At 48.0% G+C, this 27,454-nt stretch overlaps 1 protein-coding gene across 2 annotated transcripts in view; it reads left to right on the top strand.

Annotated features, from left to right (window-relative positions):
- The window catches only part of HSPA4 (heat shock protein family A (Hsp70) member 4), a 123,116-nt gene extending 117,428 nt beyond the window's left edge, over positions 1-5,688 (top strand). For both annotated transcript variants that reach the window (XM_063928153.1, XM_063928152.1), the window contains exons 16-19: positions 2-109; positions 320-439; positions 2,625-2,786; positions 4,226-5,688. In XM_063928153.1, coding sequence (XP_063784223.1) covers positions 2-109; positions 320-439; positions 2,625-2,786; positions 4,226-4,426 — 591 coding nt within the window. In that variant the 3' untranslated portion in view covers positions 4,427-5,688. The remainder of the gene's footprint in view (position 1; positions 110-319; positions 440-2,624; positions 2,787-4,225) is intronic.
- The last annotated feature ends 21,766 nt before the right edge of the window (positions 5,689-27,454 follow it).

Below are 27,454 nucleotides of genomic sequence, written 5' to 3'. Positions count from 1 at the left end.
GGACCGGAACAGCTTGATGCTAAAACTTGAGGACACTGAGAACTGGTTGTATGAAGATGGAGAGGATCAGCCAAAACAAGTTTATATAGACAAAATAACAGACCTAAAGGTAGGTTAATTGAAACTAATCACTCATAAATGCAGAGAGATGTTCATAATAGTTGCAGGTTTTTTTTTTTCTACTAGATAGGCGTGAATCCAAACCTTTTGTAATTTTAAGAATTGTCCCAAATTACCCATTCCTTTCACTTCTCAATGCATAAGCACGTTGGTCTTGTCTGTGATGGATCTGAAACATATGACTCTCCTTCTTTTCCAGAACTTGGGCCAGCCTATACAAATGCGTTACCAGGAATATGTGGACAGACCAAAGGCCTTTGATGAGCTTGGAAAACAAATACAGCTGTACATGAAAGTTATTCATGCCTTTAAAAATAAGGTATTCACTTTTTTTCTTTTTTCTTTTTGGTCCGTATTTAAGTGGAGATATGTAATATTTGAGTGTGCTGTGTTATTTAGAGGCAGCTGTCAGGTTACGGCTGTCTGTTTTTGCTCTTGGGAGAATACATGCTGCTGCTGACATGTCTTGATATGAATTCACTGAAGTCGGGGACTTTTTAGTCGTACTCAGCGTGCTGTACAGTAGACTTTTTGTGGAATTTGAAGTCTACACTTCATTTTGAGCTGTGTGTGTATTTGCTATGGAGATATAGCCCCTTCTGGATAATTATCAGCCACTGAAACATGATACACTATGAAAATGAAGGTTTTATTTAATTTTGTAGAATAGGCTCACTGCTGATTATCCTTATTTCTGGTGCTGGCAGTTTTCCACAGTGCCACATCAACTTGGTTACACTTGATAAAGCAGGACACTGCCTATTATGACTGAGGAGGAAAAGTAGTCTTCCTCTTGCTGTAATGCGGGGTAGCCCTGTATGGTATTCTCCTCCTTTTCTCTCCATCACTGATGCATCAAATGCTCCCTAGGTAGAGGAGTATGCACATTGCTGATCTCAACAGGTTTATTTTTGCTAGCACACCCTGTGTAGGCCTGACCAGTGGGATCTTGCAGCTTTGGGCAATGTATGAGCGTTGTCTTAACAATGTAATTCAGGGGTAGCAAAGGACCAACTTCTCCTGGCCCCAGTGAAGATGATGGTACCTATATAAAAAGCATGGTGTCCTAAACCCAGCTCCTGTGAAAGTTTTATAGTGGAGAGGTGACCATTTTGTCCCAGTTACCTGAACCCTAGACAGTGGTGGTCCATTCCACCGATGTTCCACAAATGCAGCTGTCTGAAACCAAATGGTCTGTTCGGTACGGACTCTTGATTTCAGTTGGCATTGCCTTGGTTTCCAATGGTTGTTTATACTTTGTTTTACCATTCTATCTGCCACTGCACTACAAGGTTATAAAAATAAAAGATAGGGTAAACTGCTCATAAGTGCATCCCTCGCCTACAAGCCAGCCCAGGTCGTTCCGAAGCACTAGGAGTATATGGGCATTGGGTCTAGGTAAAGTATTTTATACCTTGTCAGAAGGGCTAATATGTGCATGAAGATGAAAGTGACTACAACCTAGCCACCATACTGAACTTTACCCTATCAAAAATACTCTGTTATTGGGGTTGTAATGGAGCCATAAAGGCAAGATGAAGGAAAGATGGGGTGATTTTTATAATATAAGTAAGAAATTTAGGGGTACATTTACTAAGCAGTGATAAGAGCAGAGAAGTGAGCCAGTGGAGAAGTTGCCCATGGCAACCAATCAGCACTGAAGTAACATCTATAATTTGCATACTATAAAATGATATAGAGCTGCTGATTGGTTGATGGGGAAATATCTCCACTGGCTCACTTCTCCGCTCTTATCACTGCTTAGTAAATGTACTCCATAGTAACATGCAGAACTTTATAATCTAGGTAGATGATCCTTGAGGGCTATCATTGAGTGTCTGTTGGAACAGATTTTAAAAATTTAACAAACTTTCAGTATGGGTTACATGCTTGGCTAGTAACTGATTCCATATAGAGCAGAATGCCCTCCCTGACTGCTGCTGCTGGGTGCGTAATTGGCAGGCTTTTCCTTGTGTCTGCATGCTCCTTTGTGGCATAGACTATTTGGGGCTGATTCAATTGTTGCGCGCACCACCTGCTGGCCGTCTAAAGGAATGGGCGTCTAATCAGAGCTATTCAATTGTTTCACCAAAAACTGATTGCCCGCTCAAATTTTTTTGTTAACTTTTTTTTTTTCTTTTTCTTGCAGCCTCTGGAGGTGTGAGAGAAAATGTGTTTAAAGTCTGTAGTTTGTATTTTAAACCTGTACTTTCCCACACGGCAGCTTGAGCCTGGTTTAGCTGCTTTGCGTGTCTAAACCTAGAGCTGCCAACCGTGTAAAATGCTAATGGGCATCTTATCTTGGCAACAGGTGAATAGCTGATAGACACCTATTTAGTATAGATGCGCAGCTGGAGGGGGGCACAACAATTGAATCAGTCCCTTTGTGTCATTGCTCCTGCTAAATGTCAGGATAGGGTCCTCCTGGAGTATGTTGTGCTCTTATTCTGTATTGCATTACTATGAGAAGTGCTTTTCTGCTGTGATGACAGTTCTCCTTGCAGGAAGAAGCATATGACCATTTGGATCCCGCTGACATGGAGAAGGTGGAAAAGTGCATAAATGAAGCTATGGAGTGGATGAATAACAAAATGAATCTACAAATGAAGCAAAATCTAACTGTAGATCCTGTTGTAAAAACAAAAGATATTCAGGCAAAAACAAAAGTGAGTTGTTGGTGTTATCGAATGTCTCTTCTCGATATGAAATGTAGTCCGATACTAACGTACTTATCTTGTATCGTGTTCTGCTATAAACTTATCAGAAATGTGTAAGAACTGACATTCTGATCTGCGGTTTATGCAGAGATTAATAGAACTATAGAGTCTGGCTTTGATTATGCCCAAGAAGTTGAGGGCACCTCTTTAAAAACAAATTTAGTTTACTTAGGAAGGGTTATATCAATAGTGGCATGTTTTAAGGGTCCTACTCGGTCACATACTGTATTAACACATGTAGGACTATTTATGAAGCAGTAATAAGAGTGGAGCAGTTGCCCATGTCAACAAATATATAATTTTATAGAATGCACTTTATAGATGTTACTTAAAAGCTGATTGCTTGCCATTGGCAATTTTCTCCACTGGCTCACTTCTATTTTAACTGCTTCATGAATAGACTCCCCAGTTTGGATAGTGTTTTTTCTCTGAATCGGATGTTACAGCTACCTGTCCAAAGCATGCTACCTTCTGTGAGTGAATGCTAAAAGCAGCCTGTGGTGACAGTATTAAGTAATTTAATAAATATACCCCATATAGCAGGCCTAGATGTTGTGCAACTACAAGACCCATCATGCCCTTCCGAAGTTTTGATATTAGGGAAGTCAAAGTTTGTCAGGGCATGCTGGAATGTGTAGTTACACAACAGCTGGAGAGGCGCAGGTTGGCCAGGCCTGCCATATAGCATCTGACCTATGGAATGGAGTTAGGAAGTATTTAGGGGGAGCTGCATCATACCTTGTGGTGAAGTTGATTGGTTGCTGTGGCAACTTCACTATTTGATGCATCTCCCCCTTAGTTTGCAGCACTATTGTTTCATTTTATCATGTACTCTTTACTGGAAAGGCAAATCTACAGACTAACATTAGCGTAGGCAAACGCGCGTGAGGTGGTGGGGGGGGGGGGGGGCGGCGATCCGGTTGGCCGGGAACATCCCTTCTCTTGGCTAGTGTCTCAAATTATAATAATAGCATTGGTATATAATACGATGAATAGAACTGCTGCCACATCATGCAGTTTAAGGGACAGAGCAGAGCTGCTGCATATGCCCAGTGGTAGCAGCTGCTTCTAACAAGTTTGCAGTGTGTGTGGATCGGAGTCCTCAATCAGTGCACTGAACCAGAGAGTAGCTACCAGAAAGAAGAAACGGGGGCTTTACCATGAGTTGGGACAATGTGTGCTTAGAAAGTGCAGTACTGGTTCAACTATACTATTAAATAATACTGTATTCCATGTAGTATCCAGTGTATATGAAAAGTCCAATGTGTACATTAATGTCCAGGTTCAGTACTAGGGTCTTCTACTGCTTCCCCAGACTCCGATACTTGTTCTGTTACGCAGAGTGGTAGATTGTGGATTTAATTTTAATTTTATTTCCCCCCCCCAAGGAATTGACGAGCACATGCAACCCTATTGTCTCCAAGCCCAAACCGAAGGTGGAACCTCCAAAAGAGGAGCAGCAGGCAGGAGAGCAGAACGGACCAGTAGAAAATAACACAGATGGCCAGGGGCCGCAGGCTGCAGAACAAAGCCCAAACACAGGCACTTCTGAAGCAGAAAAGAAGCTTCCAGAAATGGACATTGAGTAAATTCCATAATTGATTTCTATTATCAAACAGTATAACAAAGCTTTAAGTTGTTACCTAAATATGGCTCCAACATACTGATCAGAGAAAAGTGATGACTGCAAATCTCTTGTAGTTTCTTAGTCAGCCCTATATTTTACTGCATTTGTTTTCTACTCCTTTGACCTCCGTGTTTTGACAATGTTCTGGGTTTGTTTGTTTTTTTTCTATTGTATGTTTTAGAGTCGGTCCTTGTTGCTACAGTTTTAGCGATGGCTGTACCTTGCACATTATCCAATAGGCTTGTGTCTGGAGTTACACCAGGTCTATAAGTAGTATTCAAGGTTTACAAATGGCTGAATTTCTCATGCAAAATTCTATCTCTACAAAAGCAACAGTCCTATCATCCGCTTTTAAGTTCCCAAACAGACGCTGTTGTCTTGATTTGCATCTATTTCTGTAATACTACATTTCCTCCTCATTGACAGCTGGTTAATGGCAGTAATCTTAGCCTCTTGCATGGAAGCCTGGTTGCTTGATGGGGCTTGCAAGAAATAGGAGTATTAAAACCCAGTACTAGCTGCTAAGAGCTGGAGATGGCTTGTTCCATTGAGTATTATATTTTCCGTAGATCTATGTAAAGCTATAGCCTAGTTTACGTTACACAGACAATGTGCTGTTCTGTCCATGATGCAGCTCTGATGAATCCAGTGTGGTAACAATTTGTTTTACACCATAACAGAAGAGTGAGCTTTGCAGAAGGTAATTAATGTGGATAAGTGTCCAAATCCCGCACAAAGCCAAGAACCATCCTTTATAGTACTGTTGGGATTTTAAGAACCATGTGCATTAATGCCCCATCTCTCCAAGAGAATAAACTGCTGGGGCTTGATATTGATAAAATTCATCACTTGAAGGGTACAGGTGGAATCGCTTGCACCCATGCAATGCAGCTTGTTTGTCAATCATCCTTCATGTTATTTTAAACATGGGACAAGTATATAGTTTTTGTTTTGTGGCATACATTTCTAGTAACCATATTGGTCCCAAAGGAAAACTGGATTCTCTTCTAATACATGAATCTTGTGTAACAATGCTGTACATGGGTGTTTTGGTCCCAACCAGACAACTTGTGTGCAATGTTTAAGCATAATGTTTATGTCTGATAAAAGTTCATATCCCATAGAAAAGTCATCTTTGTAATTTTTTTTATTATTGTTATAACTGTAACTCTTAACACCTACAGCAGATCTTGTCTGAAAATAAACTTGCTGGGTTGCAACCTGTTTTGGTTTTCTTATTTATAATAGTAAGAACATACATTAAGGAGGCATGTGGCTTTTAAGGAACAGAGGTGAAGTGTTCAAGAAGGGACCTTAAATATTCTGCTGGCCATGGTATTTTAATAGTGTTTCTGCAGCAGGTTACATTAGTTTCCACAGGGAAACATCGGGTGTAGAGTGGATCTTGATCCAGAGGCACCAACAGGCTAAAGCTTTAGGCTGTCCCAGGATGCATATGGGTCTCCTCTATAATCCCACCTCAGACACTGTGAGCTCAGTTTCAGTTGGTGTCTGCAGCAGCAGGTTACTTAACAGGTGGGCTGCATTGGGCAGCCCTGAAAAAGCTTTCTCTATCGTCCTAAGTGGATGCTGGGGTTCCTGAAAGGACCATGGGGAATAGCGGCTCCGCAGGAGACAGGGCACAAAAAAGTAAAGCTTTACTAGGTCAGGTGGTGTGCACTGGCTCCTCCCCCTATGACCCTCCTCCAGACTCCAGTTAGATTTTGTGCCCGAACGAAAAGGGTGCAATCTAGGTGGCTCTCCTAAAGAGCTGCTTAGAGAAAGTTTAGTTTAGGTTTTTTTCTTTACAGTGAGTCCTGCTGGCAACAGGATCACTGCAACGTGGGACTTAGGGGGAAAGTAGTAAACTCACCTGCATGCAGAGTGGATTTGCTGCTTGGCTACTGGACACCATTAGCTCCAGAGGGATCGAACACAGGCCCAGCCGTGGAGTCCGGTCCCGGAGCCGCGCCGCCGACCCCCTTGCAGATGCTGAAGCGTGAAGAGGTCCGGAAACCGGCGGCTGAAGACTCCTCAGTCTTCATAAGGTAGCGCACAGCACTGCAGCTGTGCGCCATTTTCCTCTCAGCACACTTCACTGGGCAGTCACTGAGGGTGCAGAGCGCTGGGGGGGGGCGCTCTGAGAGGCAAATATAAACCTTATACAAGGCTAAAAATACCTCACATATAGCCCATAGGGGCTATATGGAGATATTTAACCCCTGCCTGACTGGAAAAATAGCGGGAGAAGAACCCGCCGAAAAAGGGGCGGGGCCTATCTCCTCAGCACACGGCGCCATTTTCTGTCACAGCTCCGCTGGTCAGAACGGCTCCCAGGTCTCTCCCCTGCACTGCACTACAGAAACAGGGTAAAACAGAGAGGGGGGGCACATTAATGGCTATATATATATATATTAAAGCAGCTATAAGGGAGCACTTAATATAAGGATATCCCTTGTATATATAGCGCTTTGTGGTGTGTGCTGGCAGACTCTCCCTCTGTCTCCCCAAAAGGGCTAGTGGGTCCTGTCTTCATTAGAGCATTCCCTGTGAGTTTGCGGTGTGTGTCGGTACGTGGTGTCGACATGTATGAGGACGATATTGGTGTGGAGGCGGAGCAATTGCCAAATATGCAGATGTCACCCCCCAGGGGGTCGACACCAGAATGGATGCCTTTATTTGTGGAATTACGTGATGGTTTATCTTCCCTTAAACAGTCAGTTGAGGACATGAGGCGGCCGGACAATCAATTAATGCCTGTCCAGGCGCCTCAAACACCGTCAGGGGCTGTAAAAGGGCCGTCTCAAAAATTACAGCGCGCAGTGGGCTCACTCGCAGGTAGACCCCTGGATCCTGCAGATAATATCTCAGGGGTACAGGTTGGAATTAGAGACGGATCCTCCTCATCGTTTCCTGAAGTCTGCCTTACCAACCGTCTCTTCCGAAAGGGAGAGGGTGTTGGAAGCCATTCACAAGCTGTACGCTCAGCAGGTGATAGTCAAAGTACCCCTATTACAACAAGGAAAGGGGTATTATTCCACTCTATTTGTGGTACCGAAGCCGGATGGCTCGGTAAGGCCTATTCTAAATCTGAAGTCCTTGAACCTCTACATAAAAAAGTTCAAGTTCAAGATGGAGTCACTCAGAGCAGTGATAGCGAACCTGGAAGAAGAGGACTTTATGGTATCCTTGGACATCAAGGATGCGTATCTACACGTTCCGATTTACCCCGCACACCAGGGGTACCTCAGGTTCATTGTTCAAAACTGTCACTATCAGTTTCAGACGCTGCCGTTCGGATTGTCCACGGCGCCTCGGGTCTTTACCAAGGTAATGGCCGAGATGATGATTCTTCTTCGAAGAAAAGGCGTATTAGTTATCCCATACTTGGACGATCTCCTAATAAGGGCAAGGTCCAGAGAACAGCTGGAGACAGCTTTAGCACTATCTCAAGAGGTGCTAAGACAACACGGGTGGATTCTGAATATTCCAAAATCCCATTTAATCCCGACAACTCGTCTGCTGTTCCTAGGAATGATTCTGGACACGGTTCAGAAAAAGGTTTTCCTTCCAGAGGAAAAAGCCAAGGAGTTATCCGATCTGGTCAGGAACCTCCTAAAACCAGGAAAAGTGTCAGTACATCAATGCACAAGAGTCCTGGGAAAAATGGTGGCTTCTTACGAAGCAATTCCATTCGGCAGATTCCATGCAAGAATATTCCAAAGGGATCTGTTGGACAAATGGTCAGGGTCGCATCTGCAGATGCACCTGCGAATAACCCTGTCACCAAAGACAAGGGTGTCACTTCTGTGGTGGTTGCAGAAGGCTCACCTATTAGAAGGCCGCAGATTCGGCATTCAGGATTGGATCCTGGTGACCACGGACGCCAGCCTGAGAGGCTGGGGAGCAGTCACACAAGGAAGAAACTTCCAGGGAGTATGGACGAGTCTGGAAAAGTCTCTTCACATAAACATTCTGGAACTAAGAGCAATCTACAATGCTCTAAGCCAGGCGGAACTTCTCCTGCAAGGAAAGCCGGTGTTGATTCAGTCGGACAACATCACGGCGGTCGCCCATGTAAACAGGCAGGGCGGCACAAGAAGCAGGAGTGCAATGGCAGAAGCTGCCAAGATTCTTCGCTGGGCGGAGAATCACGTGATAGCACTGTCAGCAGTGTTCATCCCGGGCGTGGACAACTGGGAAGCAGACTTCCTCAGCAGACACGATCTTCATCCGGGAGAGTGGGGTCTACATCCAGAAGTCTTCAACATGTTAATAGACCGTTGGGAAAGACCAATTGTAGACATGATGGCGTCTCGCCTCAACAAGAAACTGGACAAATATTGCGCCAGGTCAAGAGATCCACAGGCAATAGCTGTGGACGCACTGGTAACTCCTTGGGTGTACCAGTCAGTGTATGTGTTTCCTCCTCTGCCGCTCATACCAAAGGTATTGAAGATCATACGGCAAAGAAGAGTAAGAACAATACTAGTGGTTCCGGATTGGCCGAGAAGGACTTGGTATCCGGAACTTCAAGAGATGCTCACGGACGAACCGTGGCCTCTACCTCTGAGAAGGGACCTGCTACAGCAGGGTCCCTGTCTTTTTCAAGACTTACCGCGGCTGCGTTTGACGGCATGGCGGTTGAACGCCAGATCCTAAAAGGGAAAGGCATTCCAGAAGAAGTCATTCCTACCTTGATTAAGGCACGGAAGGAAGTCACCGTGAAACATTATCACCGCATTTGGCGAAAATATGTAGCGTGGTGCGAGGATCGGAGGGTTCCGACGGAGGAATTCCAACTGGGTCGTTTCCTACATTTCCTGCAATCAGGATTATCTATGGGTCTCAAATTGGGATCCATTAAGGTTCAAATTTCGGCCCTGTCAATATTCTTCCAAAAAGAATTGGCCTCTGTCCCTGAGGTCCAGACTTTTGTCAAGGGAGTACTGCATATACAGCCTCCTGTGGTGCCTCCGGTGGCACCGTGGGATCTAAATGTAGTTTTAGATTTCCTCAAATCCCATTGGTTTGAACCATTGAAAAAGGTGGATTTGAAATATCTCACATTGAAAGTGACTATGTTACTAGCCCTGGCCTCTGCCAGGAGAGTATCTGAATTGGCGGCTTTATCTTATAAAAGTCCTTATCTAATCTTCCATTCGGATAGGGCAGAACTGCGGACTCGTCCGCATTTTCTCCCTAAAGTGGTATCAGCATTTCATCTGAACCAACCTATTGTGGTGCCTGCGGCCACTAGCGACTTGGAGGACTCCAAGTTGTTGGACGTTGTCAGAGCCTTAAAAATATACATTGCAAGGACGGCTGGAGTCAGAAAATCTGACTCGCTGTTTATATTGTATGCACCCAACAAGTTGGGCGCACCTGCTTCTAAGCAGTCGATTGCTCGTTGGATTTGTAACACAATTCAACTTGCACATTCTGTGGCAGGCCTGCCACAGCCTAAAACTGTAAAAGCCCACTCCACAAGGAAGGTGGGCTCATCTTGGGCGGCTGCCCGAGGGGTCTCGGCATTACAACTCTGCCGAGCAGCTACGTGGTCGGGGGAGAACACGTTTGTAAAATTTTACAAATTTGATACCCTGGCAAAGGAGGACCTGGAGTTCTCTCATTCGGTGCTGCAGAGTCATCCGCACTCTCCCGCCCGTTTGGGAGCTTTGGTATAATCCCCATGGTCCTTTCAGGAACCCCAGCATCCACTTAGGACGATAGAGAAAATAAGAATTTACTTACCGATAATTCTATTTCTCGGAGTCCGTAGTGGATGCTGGGCGCCCATCCCAAGTGCGGATTATCTGCAATACTTGTACATAGTTATTGTTAACTAATTCGGGTTATTGTTAAGGAGCCATCTTTAAGAGGCCCTTTCTGTTGTCATACTGTTAACTGGGTTTAGATCACAAGTTGTACGGTGTGATTGGTGTGGCTGGTATGAGTCTTACCCGGGATTCAAAATGCCTCCCTTATTGTGTATGCTCGTCCGGGCACAGTACCTAACTGGAGTCTGGAGGAGGGTCATAGGGGGAGGAGCCAGTGCACACCACCTGACCTAGTAAAGCTTTACTTTTTTGTGCCCTGTCTCCTGCGGAGCCGCTATTCCCCATGGTCCTTTCAGGAACCCCAGCATCCACTACGGACTCCGAGAAATAGAATTATCGGTAAGTAAATTCTTATTTTTTCGGACAGAACATTTCTTCAAAACTGGGCTGTCAGCGCTGTATGTCATGGTGACACTGCAGCTCCATCACCTTCCAAGCGGCGTTGCATACTCCCGCAGCCTGTTCATGGGTTTTTGAGGCGGAGACGCTCTGGCTTTAGGCACGCAGTCGCTGTCCTGCTTCACGTGGCAGCTACGGGGAGGAGGTAAGAGGGTCCCCCTGGTGGGACCTGCCGTTAACTCGTGTTCCATCTGTGACCTAGGGAGACAGGTCGTGGCGCTGGCGTGGACACTGTCCCCGAGCATGGACACTAATAGACCACCAGGGCACTAGAGCACAGGATGGGTGTACTAATGCCCCATTTAATAAGGCTCGCTAGTACCTGGGGTGGAAGTCCAGCATAGGGGAGCTGGTGCTTGACCTGTAGCCTCTCCCCTGCCCAGGGTGAGATCTACTGCAGATTTCTCTATCGTCCTAGTGGATGCTGGGGTTCCTGAAAGGACCATGGGGAATAGCGGCTCCGCAGGAGACAGGGCACAAAAGTAAAGCTTTCCGATCAGGTGGTGTGCACTGGCTCCTCCCCCTATGACCCTCCTCCAAGCCAGTTAGATTTTTGTGCCCGGCCGAGAAGGGTGCAATCTAGGTGGCTCTCCTAAAGAGCTGCTTAGAGAAAGTTTAGCTTAGGTTTTTATTTTACAGTGAGTCCTGCTGGCAACAGGATCACTGCAACGAGGGACTTAGGGGAGAAGAAGTGAACTCACCTGCGTGCAGGATGGATTGGCTTCTTGGCTACTGGACATCAGCTCCAGAGGGACGATCACAGGTACAGCCTGGATGGTCACCGGAGCCTCGCCGCCGGCCCCCTTGCAGATGCTGAAACATGAAGAGGTCCAGAATCGGCGGCAGAAGACTCCTCAGTCTTCTAAAGGTAGCGCACAGCACTGCAGCTGTGCGCCATTTTCCTCTCAGCACACTTCACACGGCAGTCACTGAGGGTGCAGGGCGGTTGGAGGCAAATGAAAACCTATTTGGCTAAAAAATACCTCACATATAGCCTCCGGGGCTATATGGAGATATTTAACCCCTGCCAGAATACACTAAAGAGCGGGAGACGAGCCCGCCGGAAAAGGGGCGGGGCCTATCTCCTCAGCACACAGCGCCATTTTCCTTACTCAGCTCCGCTGGTCAGGACGGCTCCCAGGTCTCTCCCCTGCACTGCACTACAGAAACAGGGTAAAACAAGAGAGGGGGGGCAAAATAGTGGCAAAAATTATATTATAAAAGCAGCTATACAGGGAGCACTTATTATAAGGCTATCCCTGTCATATATAGCGCTTTTGGTGTGTGCTGGCAAACTCTCCCTCTGTCTCCCCAAAGGGCTAGTGGGGTTCTGTCGTCGTTAAGAGCATTCCCTGTGTGTCTGCTGTGTGTCGGTACGTGTGTGTCGACATGTATGAGGACGATATTGGTGTGGAGGCGGAGCAATTGCCAAATATGGGGATGTCACCTCCTAGGGGGTCGACACCAGAATGGATGCCTTTATTTATGGAATTACGGGATAGTGTCAACACGCTAAAGCAGTCGTTTGTCGACATGAGACGGCCGGACAATCAGTTAGTGCCTGTCCAGGCGCCTCAAACACCGTCAGGGGCTGTAAAACGCCCTTTGCCTCAGTCGGTCGACACAGACCCAGACACAGGCACTGATTCCAGTGGCGACGGTGACGAATCAACCGTATTTTCCAGTAGGGCCACACGTTATATGATTTTGGCAATGAAGGAGGCGTTACATTTAGCTGATACTACTGGTACCACTAAACAGGGTATTATGTGGGGTGTGAAAAAACTACCTATAGTTTTTCCTGAATCAGAAGAACTAAATGATGTATGTGATGAAGCGTGGGTTGCCCCCGATAAAAAGATGCTAATTTCAAAGAAGTTATTAGCTTTATACCCTTTCCCGTCAGAGGTTAGGGCGCGCTGGGAAACACCTCCTAGGGTGGATAAGGCGCTCACACGCTTATCTAAACAAGTGGCGTTACCCTCTCCTGAGACGGCCGCACTTAAAGATCCAACAGATAGGAGGATGGAAAATATCCAAAAAAGTATATACACACATACAGGTGTTATACTACGACCAGCTATAGCGTCAGCCTGGATGTGCAGTGCTGGAGTAGTTTGGTCAGAGTCCCTGATTGAAAATATTGATACCCTGGATAGGGACAATGTTTTACTGTCTTTAGAGCAAATAAAGGATGCATTTCTTTATATGCGTGATGCACAGAGGGATATCTGCACACTGGCATCACGGGTAAGTGCTATGTCCATTTCGGCCAGAAGAAGTTTATGGACGCGACAGTGGTCAGGCGATGCGGACTCAAAACGGCATATGGAAGTTTTGCCGTATAAAGGGGAGGAGTTATTTGGAGTCGGTCTATCAGATTTGGTGGCCACGGCTACAGCCGGAAAATCCACCTTTTTACCTCAAGCTACTCCCCAACAGAAAAAGACACCGACTTTTCAACCGCAGTCCTTTCGTTCCTTTAAAAACAAGAGAGCAAAGGGATATTCATATCTGCCACGAGGCAGAGGAAGGGGGAAGAGACACCAACAGGCAGCTCCTTCCCAGGAACAGAAGCCCTCCCCCGCTTCTACAAAAGCCTCAGCATGACGCTGGGGCTTCTCAAGCGGACTCGGGGGCGGTGGGCGGTCGTCTCAAGCATTTCAGCGCGCAGTGGGCTCACTCGCAGGTAGATCCCTGGATCCTGCAGATAATATCTCAGGGGTACAGGTTGGAACTAGAGACAGATCCGCCTCGCCGTTTCCTGAAGTCTGCTTTACCAACGTCCCCCTCCGAAAGGGAGACGGTTTTGGAAGCCATTCACAAGCTGTACTCTCAGCAGGTGATAGTCAAGGTACCTCTTCTACAACAGGGAAAGGGGTATTATTCCACTCTATTTGTGGTACCGAAGCCGGACGGCTCGGTAAGACCTATTCTAAATCTGAAGTCCTTGAACCTGTACATAAAGAAGTTCAAGTTCAAAATGGAGTCACTCAGAGCAGTGATAGCGAACCTGGAAGAAGGGGACTTTATGGTGTCCTTGGACATCAAGGATGCGTACCTCCACGTTCCAATTTACCCCTCACACCAGGGGTACCTCAGGTTCGTTGTACAAAACTGTCACTATCAGTTTCAGACGCTGCCGTTTGGATTGTCCACGGCACCTCGGGTCTTTACAAAGGTAATGGCCGAGATGATGATTCTTCTTCGAAGAAAAGGCGTATTAATTATCCCATACTTGGACGATCTCCTAATAAGGGCAAGGTCCAGAGAACAGCTAGAGAGGGGATTAGCACTGTCTCAAGAAGTGCTAAAACAACACGGCTGGATTCTGAATATTCCAAAATCCCAGTTAATGCCGACAACTCGTCTGCTGTTCCTAGGGATGATTCTGGACACGGTTCAGAAAAAGGTTTTTCTCCCGGAGGAAAAAGCCAAGGAGTTGTCCGAGCTTGTCAGGAACCTCCTAAAACCAGGAAAGGTGTCTGTACATCAATGCACAAGAGTCCTGGGAAAAATGGTGGCTTCTTACGAAGCAATTCCATTCGGCAGATTCCATGCACGAATTTTCCAGAGGGATCTGTTAGACAAATGGTCAGGGTCGCATCTTCAGATGCACCAGCGGATAACCCTGTCTCCAAGGACAAGGGTATCTCTTCTGTGGTGGTTGCAGAGTGCTCATCTATTGGAGGGCCGCAGATTCGGCATACAGGATTGGATCCTGGTGACCACGGACGCCAGCCTGAGAGGCTGGGGAGCAGTCACACAAGGAAGAAACTTCCAGGGAGTGTGGACGAGCCTGGAAACGTCTCTTCACATAAACATTCTGGAACTAAGAGCAATCTACAATGCTCTAAGCCAGGCAGAACCTCTGCTTCAAGGAAAACCGGTGTTGATCCAGTCGGACAACATCACGGCAGTCGCCCATGTGAACAGACAGGGCGGCACAAGAAGCAGGAGTGCAATGGCAGAAGCTGCAAGGATTCTTCGCTGGGCAGAGAATCATGTGATAGCACTGTCAGCAGTGTTCATCCCGGGAGTGGACAACTGGGAAGCAGACTTCCTCAGCAGACACGACCTTCACCCGGGAGAGTGGGGACTTCATCCGGACGTCTTCCACATGCTGGTAACCCGTTGGGAAAGACCAATGGTGGACATGATGGCGTCTCGCCTCAACAAAAAAACTGGACAGGTATTGCGCCAGGTCAAGAGATCCGCAGGCAATAGCTGTGGACGCGCTGGTAACGCCTTGGGTGTACCAGTCGGTGTATGTGTTTCCTCCTCTGCCTCTCATACCAAAAGTATTGAGAATTATACGGCAAAGAGGCGTAAGAACGATACTAGTGGTTCCGGATTGGCCAAGAAGGACTTGGTACCCGGAACTTCAAGAGATGATCACGGAAGATCCGTGGCCTCTACCTCTAAGGAGGGACTTGCTTCAGCAGGGTCCCCTGTCTGTTTCAAGACTTACCGCGGCTGCGTTTGACGGCATGGCGGTTGAACGCCGGATCCTAAAGGAAAAAGGCATGCCGGAAGAAGTCATTCCTACTTTGATTAAAGCAAGGAAGGAAGTAACCGTGCAACACTATCACCGCATTTGGCGAAGATATGTTGCGTGGTGCGAGGATCGGAGTGCTCCGACGGAGGAATTTCAACTGGGTCGATTCCTACATTTCCTGCAATCAGGATTGTCTATGGGTCTCAAATTGGGATCTATTAAGGTTCAAATTTCGGCCCTGTCGATTTTCTTTCAAAAAGAATTGGCTTCAGTTCCTGAAGTCCAGACTTTTGTTAAGGGAGTGCTGCATATACAGCCTCCTGTGGTGCCTCCAGTGGCACCGTGGGATCTCAATGTGGTTTTGGAATTTCTAAAATCTCATTGGTTTGAACCACTAAAAAAGGTGGATTTAAAATATCTCACATGGAAAGTGACCATGTTACTAGCCCTGGCTTCGGCCAGGAGAGTGTCAGAACTGGCAGCTTTATCTTACAAAAGCCCATATCTGATTTTCCATTCGGACAGGGCAGAACTGCGGACTCGTCCGCATTTTCTCCCTAAGGTGGTGTCAGCATTTCATCTGAACCAGCCTATTGTAGTGCCTGCGGCTACAAGTGACTTGGAGGACTCCAAGTTACTGGACGTTGTCAGAGCATTAAAAATATATATTGCAAGGACAGCTGGAGTCAGAAAATCTGACTCGTTGTTTATATTGTATGCACCCAACAAGATGGGTGCTCCTGCGTCTAAGCAGACGATTGCTCGTTGGATCTGTAGCACAATCCAACTTGCACATTCTGTGGCAGGCCTGCCACAGCCTAAATCTGTAAAGGCCCACTCCACAAGGAAGGTGGGCTCATCTTGGGCGGCTGCCCGAGGGGTCTCGGCATTACAACTTTGCCGAGCAGCTACATGGTCAGGGGAGAACACGTTTGTAAAATTTTACAAATTTGATACTCTGGCTAAGGAGGACCTGGAGTTCTCTCATTCGGTGCTGCAGAGTCATCCGCACTCTCCCGCCCGTTTGGGAGCTTTGGTATAATCCCCATGGTCCTTTCAGGAACCCCAGCATCCACTAGGACGATAGAGAAAATAAGAATTTACTTACCGATAATTCTATTTCTCGGAGTCCGTAGTGGATGCTGGGCGCCCATCCCAAGTGCGGATTATCTGCAATAATTGTACATAGTTATTGTTAACTAATTCGGGTTATTGTTAAGAAGCCATCTTTCAGAGGCTCCTCTGTTATCATACTGTTAACTGATTTTGATCACAAGTTGTACGGTGTGATTGGTGTGGCTGGTATGAGTCTTACCCGGGATTCAAAATTCTTCCCTTATTGTGTACGCTCGTCCGGGCACAGTACCTAACTGGCTTGGAGGAGGGTCATAGGGGGAGGAGCCAGTGCACACCACCTGATCGGAAAGCTTTACTTTTGTGCCCTGTCTCCTGCGGAGCCGCTATTCCCCATGGTCCTTTCAGGAACCCCAGCATCCACTACGGACTCCGAGAAATAGAATTATCGGTAAGTAAATTCTTATTTTTCCCACCCTGGAGCTGCCTCACACTCTCCCTGACTGAGACGCTGGGCGCCATCTTATAAGCATAGTTGCGGCTTGGCTCTGGGACTGCAGAGCACGGTCTACCTTGTAAAGCCGCCTGTATGCAATGCTGTGACTTTACAAACACTTGAGTAATATACATGTCTTTATACAGACCGTGTTAGTTAAGAAAAAGTGTACCTATTACAGGATATATTGTATGAGTAGCTGATACATAGCACGGTCTCGGACCGGAGGTATATATGTGTGTGTATGTATGTATGTATGTATGTGTGTATGTGTGTGTATATATATATATATATATATATATATATATATATATATATATATATATATATATATATATATATATATATATATATATATATATATATATCTCTATCTATCTGACGTCCTAGTGGATGCTGGGAACTCCGTAAGGGCCATGGGGAATAGCGGCTCCGCAGGAGACTGGGCACAACTAAAGAAAGCTTTAGGACTACCTGGTGTGCACTGGCTCCTCCCTCTATGACCCTCCTCCAGACCTCAGTCAGAATTTTGTGCCCGGCCGAGCTGGATGCACACTAGGGGCTCTCCTGAGCTCCTAGAAAAGAAAGTATATTTTAGGTTTTTTATTTTCAGTGAGATCTGCTGGCAACAGACTCACTGCTACGAGGGACTTAAGGGAGAGAAGCGGACCTACCTGCTTGCAGCTAGCTTGGGCTTCTTAGGCTACTGGACACCATTAGCTCCAGAGGGATCGAACATAGGCCCAGCCTCGGTCGTCCGGTCCCGGAGCCGCGCCGCCGTCCCCCTTGCAGAGCCAGAAGCAAGAAGAACGTCCAGGAAATCGGCGGCAGAAGACTCCGGTCTTAAGGTAGCGCACAGCACTGCAGCTGTGCGCCATTGCTCCCTGTGCACACCACATACTCCGGTCACTGATGGGTGCAGGGCGCTGGGGGGGTGCGCCCTGGGCAGCAATTATAGTACCTTAAGAGTGGCAAATCACACATAATATAGCCTAATAAACTATATATGTGTAAAATACCCCTGCCACATTATGATTATAAGAGCGGGAGAAGTCTGCCGAAAAAGGGGCGGGGCTATCTCCCTCAGCACACTGGTGCCATTTTCTCTTCACAGTGCAGCTGGAAGACAGCTCCCCAGGCTCTCCCCTGTAGTTTTCAGGCTCAAAGGGTTAAAAAGAGAGGGGGGGCACTAAATTTAGGCGCAAATATGTGTATTATAGCAGCTATAAGGGAAAAATCACTGTGGGTAGTGTGAATCCCTGCATTATATAGCGCTCTGGTGTGTGCTGGCATACTCTCTCTCTGTCTCCCCAAAGGACTTTGTGGGGTCCTGTCCTCAGTCAGAGCACTCCCTGTGTGTGTGCGGTGTGTCGGTACGGCTGTGTCGACATGTTTGATGAGTAGGCTTATGTGGAGGTGGAGCAGATGCCGATAAATATGATGTCACCCCCTGCGGGGTCGACACCTGAGTGGATGGACATGTGGAAGGACTTACGTGACAGTGTCAACTCCTTACATAAAAGGTTTGACGACATAGCAGATGTGGGACAGCCGGCTTCTCAGCCCGTGCCTGCCCAGGCATCTCAAAAGCCATCAGGGGCCCTAAAATGCCCACTACCTCAGATGGCAGACAGAGATGTCGACACGGATACTGACTCCAGTGTCGACGACGATGAGACTACTGTACATTCCAATAGAGCCACCCGTTACATGATTACGGCAATAAAAAATGTGTTGCACATTTCTGATATTACCCCAGGTACCACAAAAAAGGGTATTATGTTTGGGGAGAAAAAAGCTTCCAGTGGTTTTTCCCCATCTGATGAACTAAATGTGTGAAGAAGCGTGAGTTTCCCCCGATAAGAAACTGGTAATTTTTAAAAGGTTACTAATGGCGTACCCTTTCCCGCCAGAGGATAGGTCACGTTGGGAGACATCCCCTAGGGTGGATAAAGCGCTCACACGTCTGTCAAAGAAGGTGGCACTACCGTCTCAGGACACGGCCGCCCTAGAGGAGCCTGCAGATAGAATGCAGGAGGCTATCCTGAAGTCTGTACTGTATATACACACTCAGGAATTATACTGAGACCAGCTATTGCTTCAGCATGAATGTGCAGTGCTGCAGCTGCGTGGTCGGATTCTCTGTACCTTAAGACAGGGACACTATATTGCTAACCATAGAGCATATTAAAGACGCAGTCTTATACATGAGAGATGCACAGAGGGATAATTGCCGACTGGCATCTGAAATAAACGCAATGTCCATTTCTGCCAGGAACTCTGCAGTGGACAGGTGATGCTGATTCTAAAAGGCACATAGAAGTTTTGCCTTACAAGGGTGAGGAGTTGTTTGGGGATGGTCTCTCTGACCTCGCTTCCACAGCTACAGCTGGAAAATCAACAGTTTGCCCCATGTTCCCTCACAGCCAAAGAAAGCACCGTATTATCAGGTACGTCCTTTCGGCCCCAGAAAGGCAAGCGGGTTAAAGGCGCGTCCTTTCTGCCCAGAGGCAGAAGTAGAGGGAAAAAGCTGCAGCATACAGCCAGTTCCCAGGAACAAAAGTCCTCCCCCGCTTCCTCTAAGTCCACCGCATGACGCTGGGGCTCCACAGGCGGAGCCAGGTACGGTGGGGGCCCGTCTCAAGAATTTCAGCTACCAGTGGGCTCGCTCACGGGTGGATCCCTGGATTCTACAGGTAGTATCTCAGGGGTACAAGCTGGAATTCGAGACGTCTCCCCCTCGCCGTTTCCTCAAATCTGCCTTGCCGACGGCTCCCTCAGACAGGGAGGCAGTGCTGGAGGCAATTCACAAGCTGTATTCGCAGCAGGTGATAGTCAAGGTACCCCTTCTTCAACAGGGACGGGGTTACTATTCCACAATGTTTGTGGTACCGAAACCGGACGGTTCGGTGAGATCCATTTTAAAATTGAAATCCTTGAACACTTATATACGAAGGTTCAAGTTCAAAATGGAATCGCTCAGGGCGGTTATTGCAAGCCTGGACGAAGGGGATTACATGGTATCACTGAACATCAAGGATGCTTACCTGCATGTCCCTATTTACCCCCCTCACCAGGAGTACCTCAGATTTCTGACGTCCTAAGTGGATGCTGGGACTCCGTAAGGACCATGGGGATTAGCGGCTCCGCAGGAGACTGGGCACAACTAAAGAAAGCTTTAGGACTACCTGGTGTGCACTGGCTCCTCCCACTATGACCCTCCTCCAGACCCCAGTTAGATTCTTGTGCCCGGCTGAGCTGGATGCACACTAGGGGCTCTCCTGAGCTCCTAGAAAGAAAGTATATTTAGGTTTTTTATTTTACAGTGAGATCTGCTGGCAACAGACTCACTGCAGCGAGGGACTAAGGGGAGAAGAAGCGAACCTACCTAACAGGTGGTAGTTTGGGCTTCTTAGGCTACTGGACACCATTAGCTCCAGAGGGATCGACCGCAGGACCCGACCTTAGTGTTCGTTCCCGGAGCCGCGCCGCCGGCCCCCTTACAGAGCCAGAAGCAAGAAGTGTTCCGGAAAATCGGCGGCAGAAGACTTCTGTCTTCAACAAGGTACCATTGCTCCTCATGCACACCTCACACTCCGGTCACTGATGGGTGCAGGGCGCTGGGGGGGGGGCGCCCTGAGGGCAATATAAGACACCTTGGCTGGCAAATCATCACAATATATAGTCCCAGGGCTATATATGTGATAAATTACCCCTGCCAGAATCCATAAAAAAGCGGGAGAAAAGTCCGCCGAAAAAGGGGCGGGGCTATCTCCCTCAGCACACTGGCGCCATTTTTTCTTCACAGTGCAGCTGGAAGACAGCTCCCCAGGCTCTCCCCTGTAGTTTTCAGGCTCAAAAGGTTAAAAAGAGGGGGGGCACTAAATTTAGGCGCAATATATGTATACAAGCAGCTATTGGGGGAAAAATCACTCAGTTATAGTGTTAATCCCTGCATTATATAGCGCTCTGGTGTGTGCTGGCATACTCTCTCTCTGTCTCCCCAAAGGACTTTGTGGGGTCCTGTCCTCAGTCAGAACCCTAGACAGGGATAATATTTTGCTAACATAGAGCATATTAAAGACGTCGTCTTATATATGAAGGATGCACAGAGGGATATTTGCCGGCTGGCATCCAGAATTAATGCAATGTCCTTTCTGCCAGGAGGGTATTAGAAACCCGGCAGTGGACAGGTGATGCTGCCTGTAAAAGGCACATGGAGATTCTGCCTTATAAGGGTAAGGAATTGTTTGGGGATGGTCTCTGGGACCTCGTATCCACAGCAACAGCTGGGAAGAAAAAATTTTACCTCAGGTTTCCTCACAGCCTAAGAAAGCACCGTATTTTCAGGTACAGTCCTTTCGGCTTCAGAAAAGCAAGCGTGTCAAAGGCGCTTCCTTTCTACACAGAGACAAGGGAAGAAGGAAAAAGCTGCACCAGCAGCCAGTTCCCAGGATCAAAAATCTTCCCCCGCTTCCTCTGAGTCCACCGCATGACGCTGGGGCTCCACAGGTGGAGACAGGTGCGGTAGGGGAGCGTCTCGGGAACTTCAGGGACCAGTGGGCTTGCCCACAGGTGGATCCCTAGGTTCTGCAAATAGTATCACAGGGATACAGGCTGGAGTTCGAGGCGACTCCCCCTCGCCGTTACCTCACATCAGCCTTGCCTGCTGCCCTCGGAGAAAGGTAGTACTGGCGGCAATTCACAAGCTGTACTTCCAGCAGGTGAAATCAAGGTACCCCTCCTTCAACAAGGCCGGGGTTACTATTCCAAAATGTTGTGGTACCGAAACCAGACGGTTCGGTGAGACCCATTCTAAAATTGAAATCCTTGAACACTTATATACGAAGGTTCAAGTTCAAAATGGAATCGCTCAGGGCGATTATTGCAAGCCTGGAAAATTTCATGGTATCACTTGACATCAAGGATGCTTACCTGCATGTCCCTATTTACCCTCTTCACCAGGAGTATCTCAAAATTGTGGTACAGAATTGTCATTACCAATTCCAGACGTTGCCGTTGGTCTGTACCCGGCACCGAGGTATTTACCAAGGTAATGGCCGAAATAATTATCCCGTACTTAGACGATCTCCTTATAAAGGCAAGGTCCAGGGAGCAGTTGTTGGTCGGAGTAGCACTATCTCGGGAAGTGCTACAACAGCACGGCTGGATTCTGAATATTCCAAAGTCGCAGCTGGTTCCTACGACGCGTCTACTGTTCCTGGGTATGGTTCTGGACACAGAACAGGATAAAAAGGGTTTCTCCCGGAGGAGAAGTCCAAGGAGTTGTCGTCTCTAGACAGAGACCTCCTAATACGAATACAGGTGTCGGTGCATCAATGCACGCGAGCCCTGGGAAAGATGGTAGCTTCTTACGAAGAAATTCCATTCGCCAGGTCCCATGCAAGGATTTTCCAGTGGGATCTGTTGGACAAGTGGTCCGGGTCGCATCTTCAGATGCATCGGCGGATAACCCTGTCTCCAAGGGCCAGGATGTCGCTGTTGTGGTGGCTGCAGAGTGCTCATCTTCTAGGGGGCCGCAGATTCGGCATACAGGACTGGGTCCTGGTGACCACGGATGCCAGCCTTCGAGGCTGGGGGGCAGTCACACAGGGAAGAAACTTCCAAGGCTATGGAAAAGTCAGGAGACTTCCCTACACATAAATATTCTGGAACTAAGGGCCATTTACAATGCCCTAAGTCAGGCTAGACCCCTGCTTCAACACCGGCCGGTGCTGATCCAGTCAGACAACATCACGGCGGTCGCTCATGTAAACCGACAGGGCGGCACAAGAAGCAGGATGGCGATGGCAGAAGCCACAAGGATTCTCCGATGGGCGGAAAATCACGTGTTCGCACTGCCAGCAGTGTTTATTCCCGGAGTGGACAACTGAGAAGCAGACTTTCTCAGAAGACACGACCTCCACCCGCGAGAGTGGGGACTTCATCCAGAAGTTTTCCAAATGATTGTACACCGTTGGGAAAGGCCACAGGTGGACATGATGGCGTCCCGCCTCAACAAAAAGCTACAAAGATATTGCGCCAGGTCAAGGACCCTCAGGCGATAGCTGTGGACGCTCTGGTAACACCGTGGGTGTACCAGTCGGTGTATGTGTTCCCTTCTCTGCCTCTCTTACCCAGGGTAATGAGAATAATAAGAAGGAGAGAAGTAAGAACTATACTCATTGTTCCGGGTTGGCCAAGAAGAGCTTGGTAACCAGAACTCCAAGAAATGATCTCAGAGGACCCATGGCCTCTGCCGCTCAGACAGGACCTGCTGCAGCAGGGGGCCTGTCTGTTCCAAGATGTACCGCGGCTGCGTTTGAAGGCATGGCGGTTGAATGCCGGATCCTGAAGGAAAAGGGCATTCCGGAGGAAGTTATCCCTATGCTATTTAAAGCTAGGAAAGAAGTGAACGCAAACCATTATCACCGCATATGGCGGAAATATGTTGCGTGCTGTGAGGCCAGGAAGGCCCCAAAGGAGATATTTCAGCTAGGTCGATTTCTGCACTTCCTACAGTCAGAGGTGACTATGGGCCTAAAATTGGGTTCCATTAAGGTCCAGATTTCGGCTCTATCGATTTTCTTCCAAAATAGAAATGGCTTCACTGCCTGAAGTTCAGACTTTTGTTAAGGGAGTGCTGCAAAGTCAGCCCCCGTTTGTGCCTCCAGTGGCACCGTGGGATCTCAACGTGGTGTTGGATTTCCTGAAGTCGCATTGGGTTGAGCCACTTAAATCCGTGGAGCTATAATACCTCCCGTGGAAAGTGGTCATGCTGTGGGCCTTGGCGTCGGCCAGGCGTGTATCAGAATTGGCGGCTTTGTCATACAAAAGCCCTTATCTGTAATTTATATGGATAAGGCAGAATTGAGGACTCGTTCCCAATTCCTTCCTAAGGTGGTATCAGTTTTTCATGTGAACCAACCTATTGTGGTGCCTGCGGCTACTTGGGACTTGGAGGATTCCAAGTTACTGGACGTAGTCAGGGCCCTGAAAAGTATATGTTTCCAGGACAGCTGGAGTCGGGAAAACTGACTCGCTATTTCTCCTGTATGCACCCAACAAGCTGGGTGCTCCTGCTTCTAAGCAGACTATTGCTCGCTGGATCTGTAGCACGATTCAACTTGCACATTCTGCGGCTGGACTGCCGCACCCTAAATCTGTAAAAGCCCATTCCACGAGGAAAGTGGGCTCTTCTTGGGCGGCTGCCCGAGGGGTCTCGGCTTTACAACTTTGCCGAGCTGTTACTTGGTCGGGTTAAAACATTTTCTCTAACGTCCTAGTGGATGCTGGGAACTCCGTAAGGACCATGGGGAATAGCGGGCTCCGAAGGAGGCTGGGCACTCTAGAAAGATTAAGGACTACCTGGTGTGCACTGGCTCCTCCCACTATAACCCTCCTCCAAGCCTCAGTTAGATTTCGTGCCCGGCCGAGGTTGGATGCACACTAGGGGCTCTCCTGAGCCCTTAGAAAGAAAGTATAGTTTAGGTTTTTTATTTTCAGTGAGACCTGCTGGCAACAGGCTCACTGCAGCGAGGGACTAAGGGGAGAAGAAGCGAACTCGCCTGCTTGCAGCCGGATTGGGCTTCTTAGGCTACTGGACACCATTAGCTCCAGAGGGATCGACCGCAGGCCCAGTCCTTGGTGTTCGGTCCCGGAGCCGCGCCGCCGTCCCCCTTACAGAGCCAGAAGCAAGAAGAGGTCCGGAAAAACGGCGGCAGAAGACATCAGCCTTCACCAAGGTAGCGCACAGCACTGCAGCTGTGCGCCATTGCTCCTCATACACACTTCACACTCCGGTCACTGAGGGTGCAGGGCGCTTGGGGGGGGGCGCCCTGAGCTGCAATAAAAACACCTTGGCTGGCAAAAATACCACAATATATAGCCCTAGAGGCTATATATGTGGTAAATTCCCCTGCCAGAATCCAGAAAAAAGCGGGAGAATAGGCCGCGGAAAAGGGGCAGAGCTATCTCCCTCAGACACACTGGCGCCATTTCTCCTTCACAGATCTGCTGGAAGGAAGCTCCCTGGCTCTCCCCTGCAGTCTACACTTCAGAACAGGGTAAAAACAGAGAGGGGGGGCACTAAATTTGGGCGCATTACATATATATATATATAATATAAAAAGCAGCTATAGGGGACATAACTCAGTTAGTCCCTGCATTATATAGCGCTCTGGTGTGTGCTGGCATACTCTCACTCTGTCCCCCCCAAAGGGCTTTTGTGGGTCCTGTCCTCATTCGGAGCATTCCTTGTGTGTGTGCGGTGTGTCGGTACGGCTGTGTCGACATGTTTGATGAGGATAATGATGTGGAGGCGGAGCAGATGCCTTTAGAAGGGATGTCACCCCCTGCGGGGCAGACACCTGAGTGGATGAGCTTATGGAAAGTAATGAGTGCACGTATAGACTCCCTATATAAGAAAATAGACGACATGCCAAATGTGGGACAGCCGTCTTCTCAGCTTGTGCCTGCCCAGGCGTCGCATGGGTCGTCAGGGGCTTTAAAACGCCCGCTTCCACAAGCAGACCCAGATGTCGACACTGATACTGACGCCAGTGTCGACGACGATGAGTCTAACCTGATGCCCACTAAGGCCATTCACTGTATGATTGAGGCAATGAAAGAGTGTTAAACATTTCTGATATAACTACTGGTACCACTAAAAAGGGTATTATGTTTGGAGAGAAAAAACTACCCGTAGTTTTTCCCCCATCAGATGAATTAAATGAAGTGTGTGAAGAAGCGTGGGCTTTCCCTGATAAAAAATTGGTAATTCCTAAGAAGGTACTAATGGCGTTCCCTTTCCCGCCAGAGGATAGGTCACGTTGGGAAACACCCCCTAGAGTGGATAAAGCGCTCACACGTTTGTCTAAAAAAGTGGCACTACCGTCTCAGGATACGGCTGCCCTCAAGGAACCTGCTGATAGAAAGCAGGAGGCGATACTGAAGTCTGTATATACACACACAGGCATTATACTTAGGCCAGCTATTGCGTCAGCTTGGATGTGCAGTGCTGCCGCTGCTTGGTCAGATAAACTGTCAGAAAATATTGACACATTAGACAGAGACACGATCTTGTTAACCATAGACCATATAAAAGATTCAGTCTTATATATGAGAGATGCACAGAGGGAAATCTGCCGACTGGCATCTAAAGTAAGTGCATTGTCCATTTCTGCTAGGAGAGGCTTATGGACTCGCCAGTGGACAAGAGATGCAGATTCTAAAAAGCACATGGAAGTGTTGCCTTATAAGGGTGAGGAATTATTTGGGGATGGTCTCTCGGACCTAGTTTCCACAGCAACGTCTGGGAAGTCAGCATTTTTACCCCATGTCCCCTCACAGCCTAAGAAGGCGCCGTTTTATCAGGTTCAGTCCTTTCGGACCCAGAAAAACAGGCGTGGAAAAGGCGGGTCTTTTCTGTCTAGAGGCAGAGGTAGGGGAAAAAGGCTGCAACAAACAGCAGGTTCCCAGGAGCAAAAGTCCTCCCCCACTTCTTCTTCCAAGTCCGCCGCATGACGGTGGGGCTCCACATGCGGAGCCAGGTACGGTGGGGGGTCGCCTCAAAAATTTCAGCGATCAGTGGGTTCGCTCACAGGTGGATCCCTGGATCCTGCAAATAGTATCTCAGGGGTACAAGCTGGAATTCGAGGCGTCCCCACCCCACCGGTTCCTAAAATCTGCCTTGCCAATTGCTCCCTCAGACAGGGAGGCGGTGCTAACGGCAATTCACAAGCTGTATTCTCAGCAGGTGATAATCAAGGTACCCCTACTTCAACAAGGCCGGGGTTATTATTCCACACTATTTGTGGTACCGAAACCGGACGGTTCGGTGAGACCCATTCTAAATGTGAAATCCTTGAACACATACATAAAGAAATTCAAGTTCAAGATGGAATCGCTCAGGGCGGTTATTGCAAGCCTGGACGAGGGGGATTACATGGTATCCCTGGACATCAAGGATGCTTACTTGCATGTCCCCATTTACCATCCTCACCAGGAGTACCTCAGATTTGTGGTACAGGATTGCCATTACCAATTCCAGACGCTGCCGTTTGGACTGTCCACGGCACCGAGGGTATTTACCAAGGTTATGGCGGAAATGATGATACTCCTACGAAGAAAGGGAGTTTTAATTATCCCGTACTTGGACGATCTCCTAATAAAAGCGAGGTCCAAGGAACAGTTGGTGGGAGTAGCACTATCTCAGGAGGTGCTGCACCAGCACGGCTGGATTCTGAATATCCCAAAGTCACAGCTGGTTCCGACGACACGGCTACTGTTCCTGGGTATGATTCTGGATACAGTCCAGAAAAAGGTGTTTCTCCCGGAGGAGAAAGCCAGGGAGTTGTCATCTCTAGTCAGAGACCTCCTGAAACCAAAACAGGTATCAGTGCATCACTGCACGCGGGTCCTGGGAAAGATGGTGGCTTCTTACGAAGCAATTCCCTTCGGCAGGTTCCATGCCAGAATCTTTCAGTGGGACCTGTTGGACCAGTGGTCCGGATCGCATCTTCAGATGCATCGCTTGATAACCCTGTCTCCAAGAACCAGGGTGTCGCTACTGTGGTGGCTGCAGAGTGCCCATCTTTTAGAGGGCCGCAGGTTCGGCATACAGGACTGGGTCCTGGTGACCACGGATGCCAGCCTTCGAGGCTGGGGGGCAGTCACACAGGG

The sequence above is a fragment of the Pseudophryne corroboree genome, chromosome 6 (assembly GCF_028390025.1).
Source record: "Pseudophryne corroboree isolate aPseCor3 chromosome 6, aPseCor3.hap2, whole genome shotgun sequence".
NCBI classification, from domain to species: Eukaryota; Metazoa; Chordata; class Amphibia; order Anura; family Myobatrachidae; genus Pseudophryne; species Pseudophryne corroboree.
This window is presented reverse-complemented; position numbering and strand designations above follow the sequence as displayed.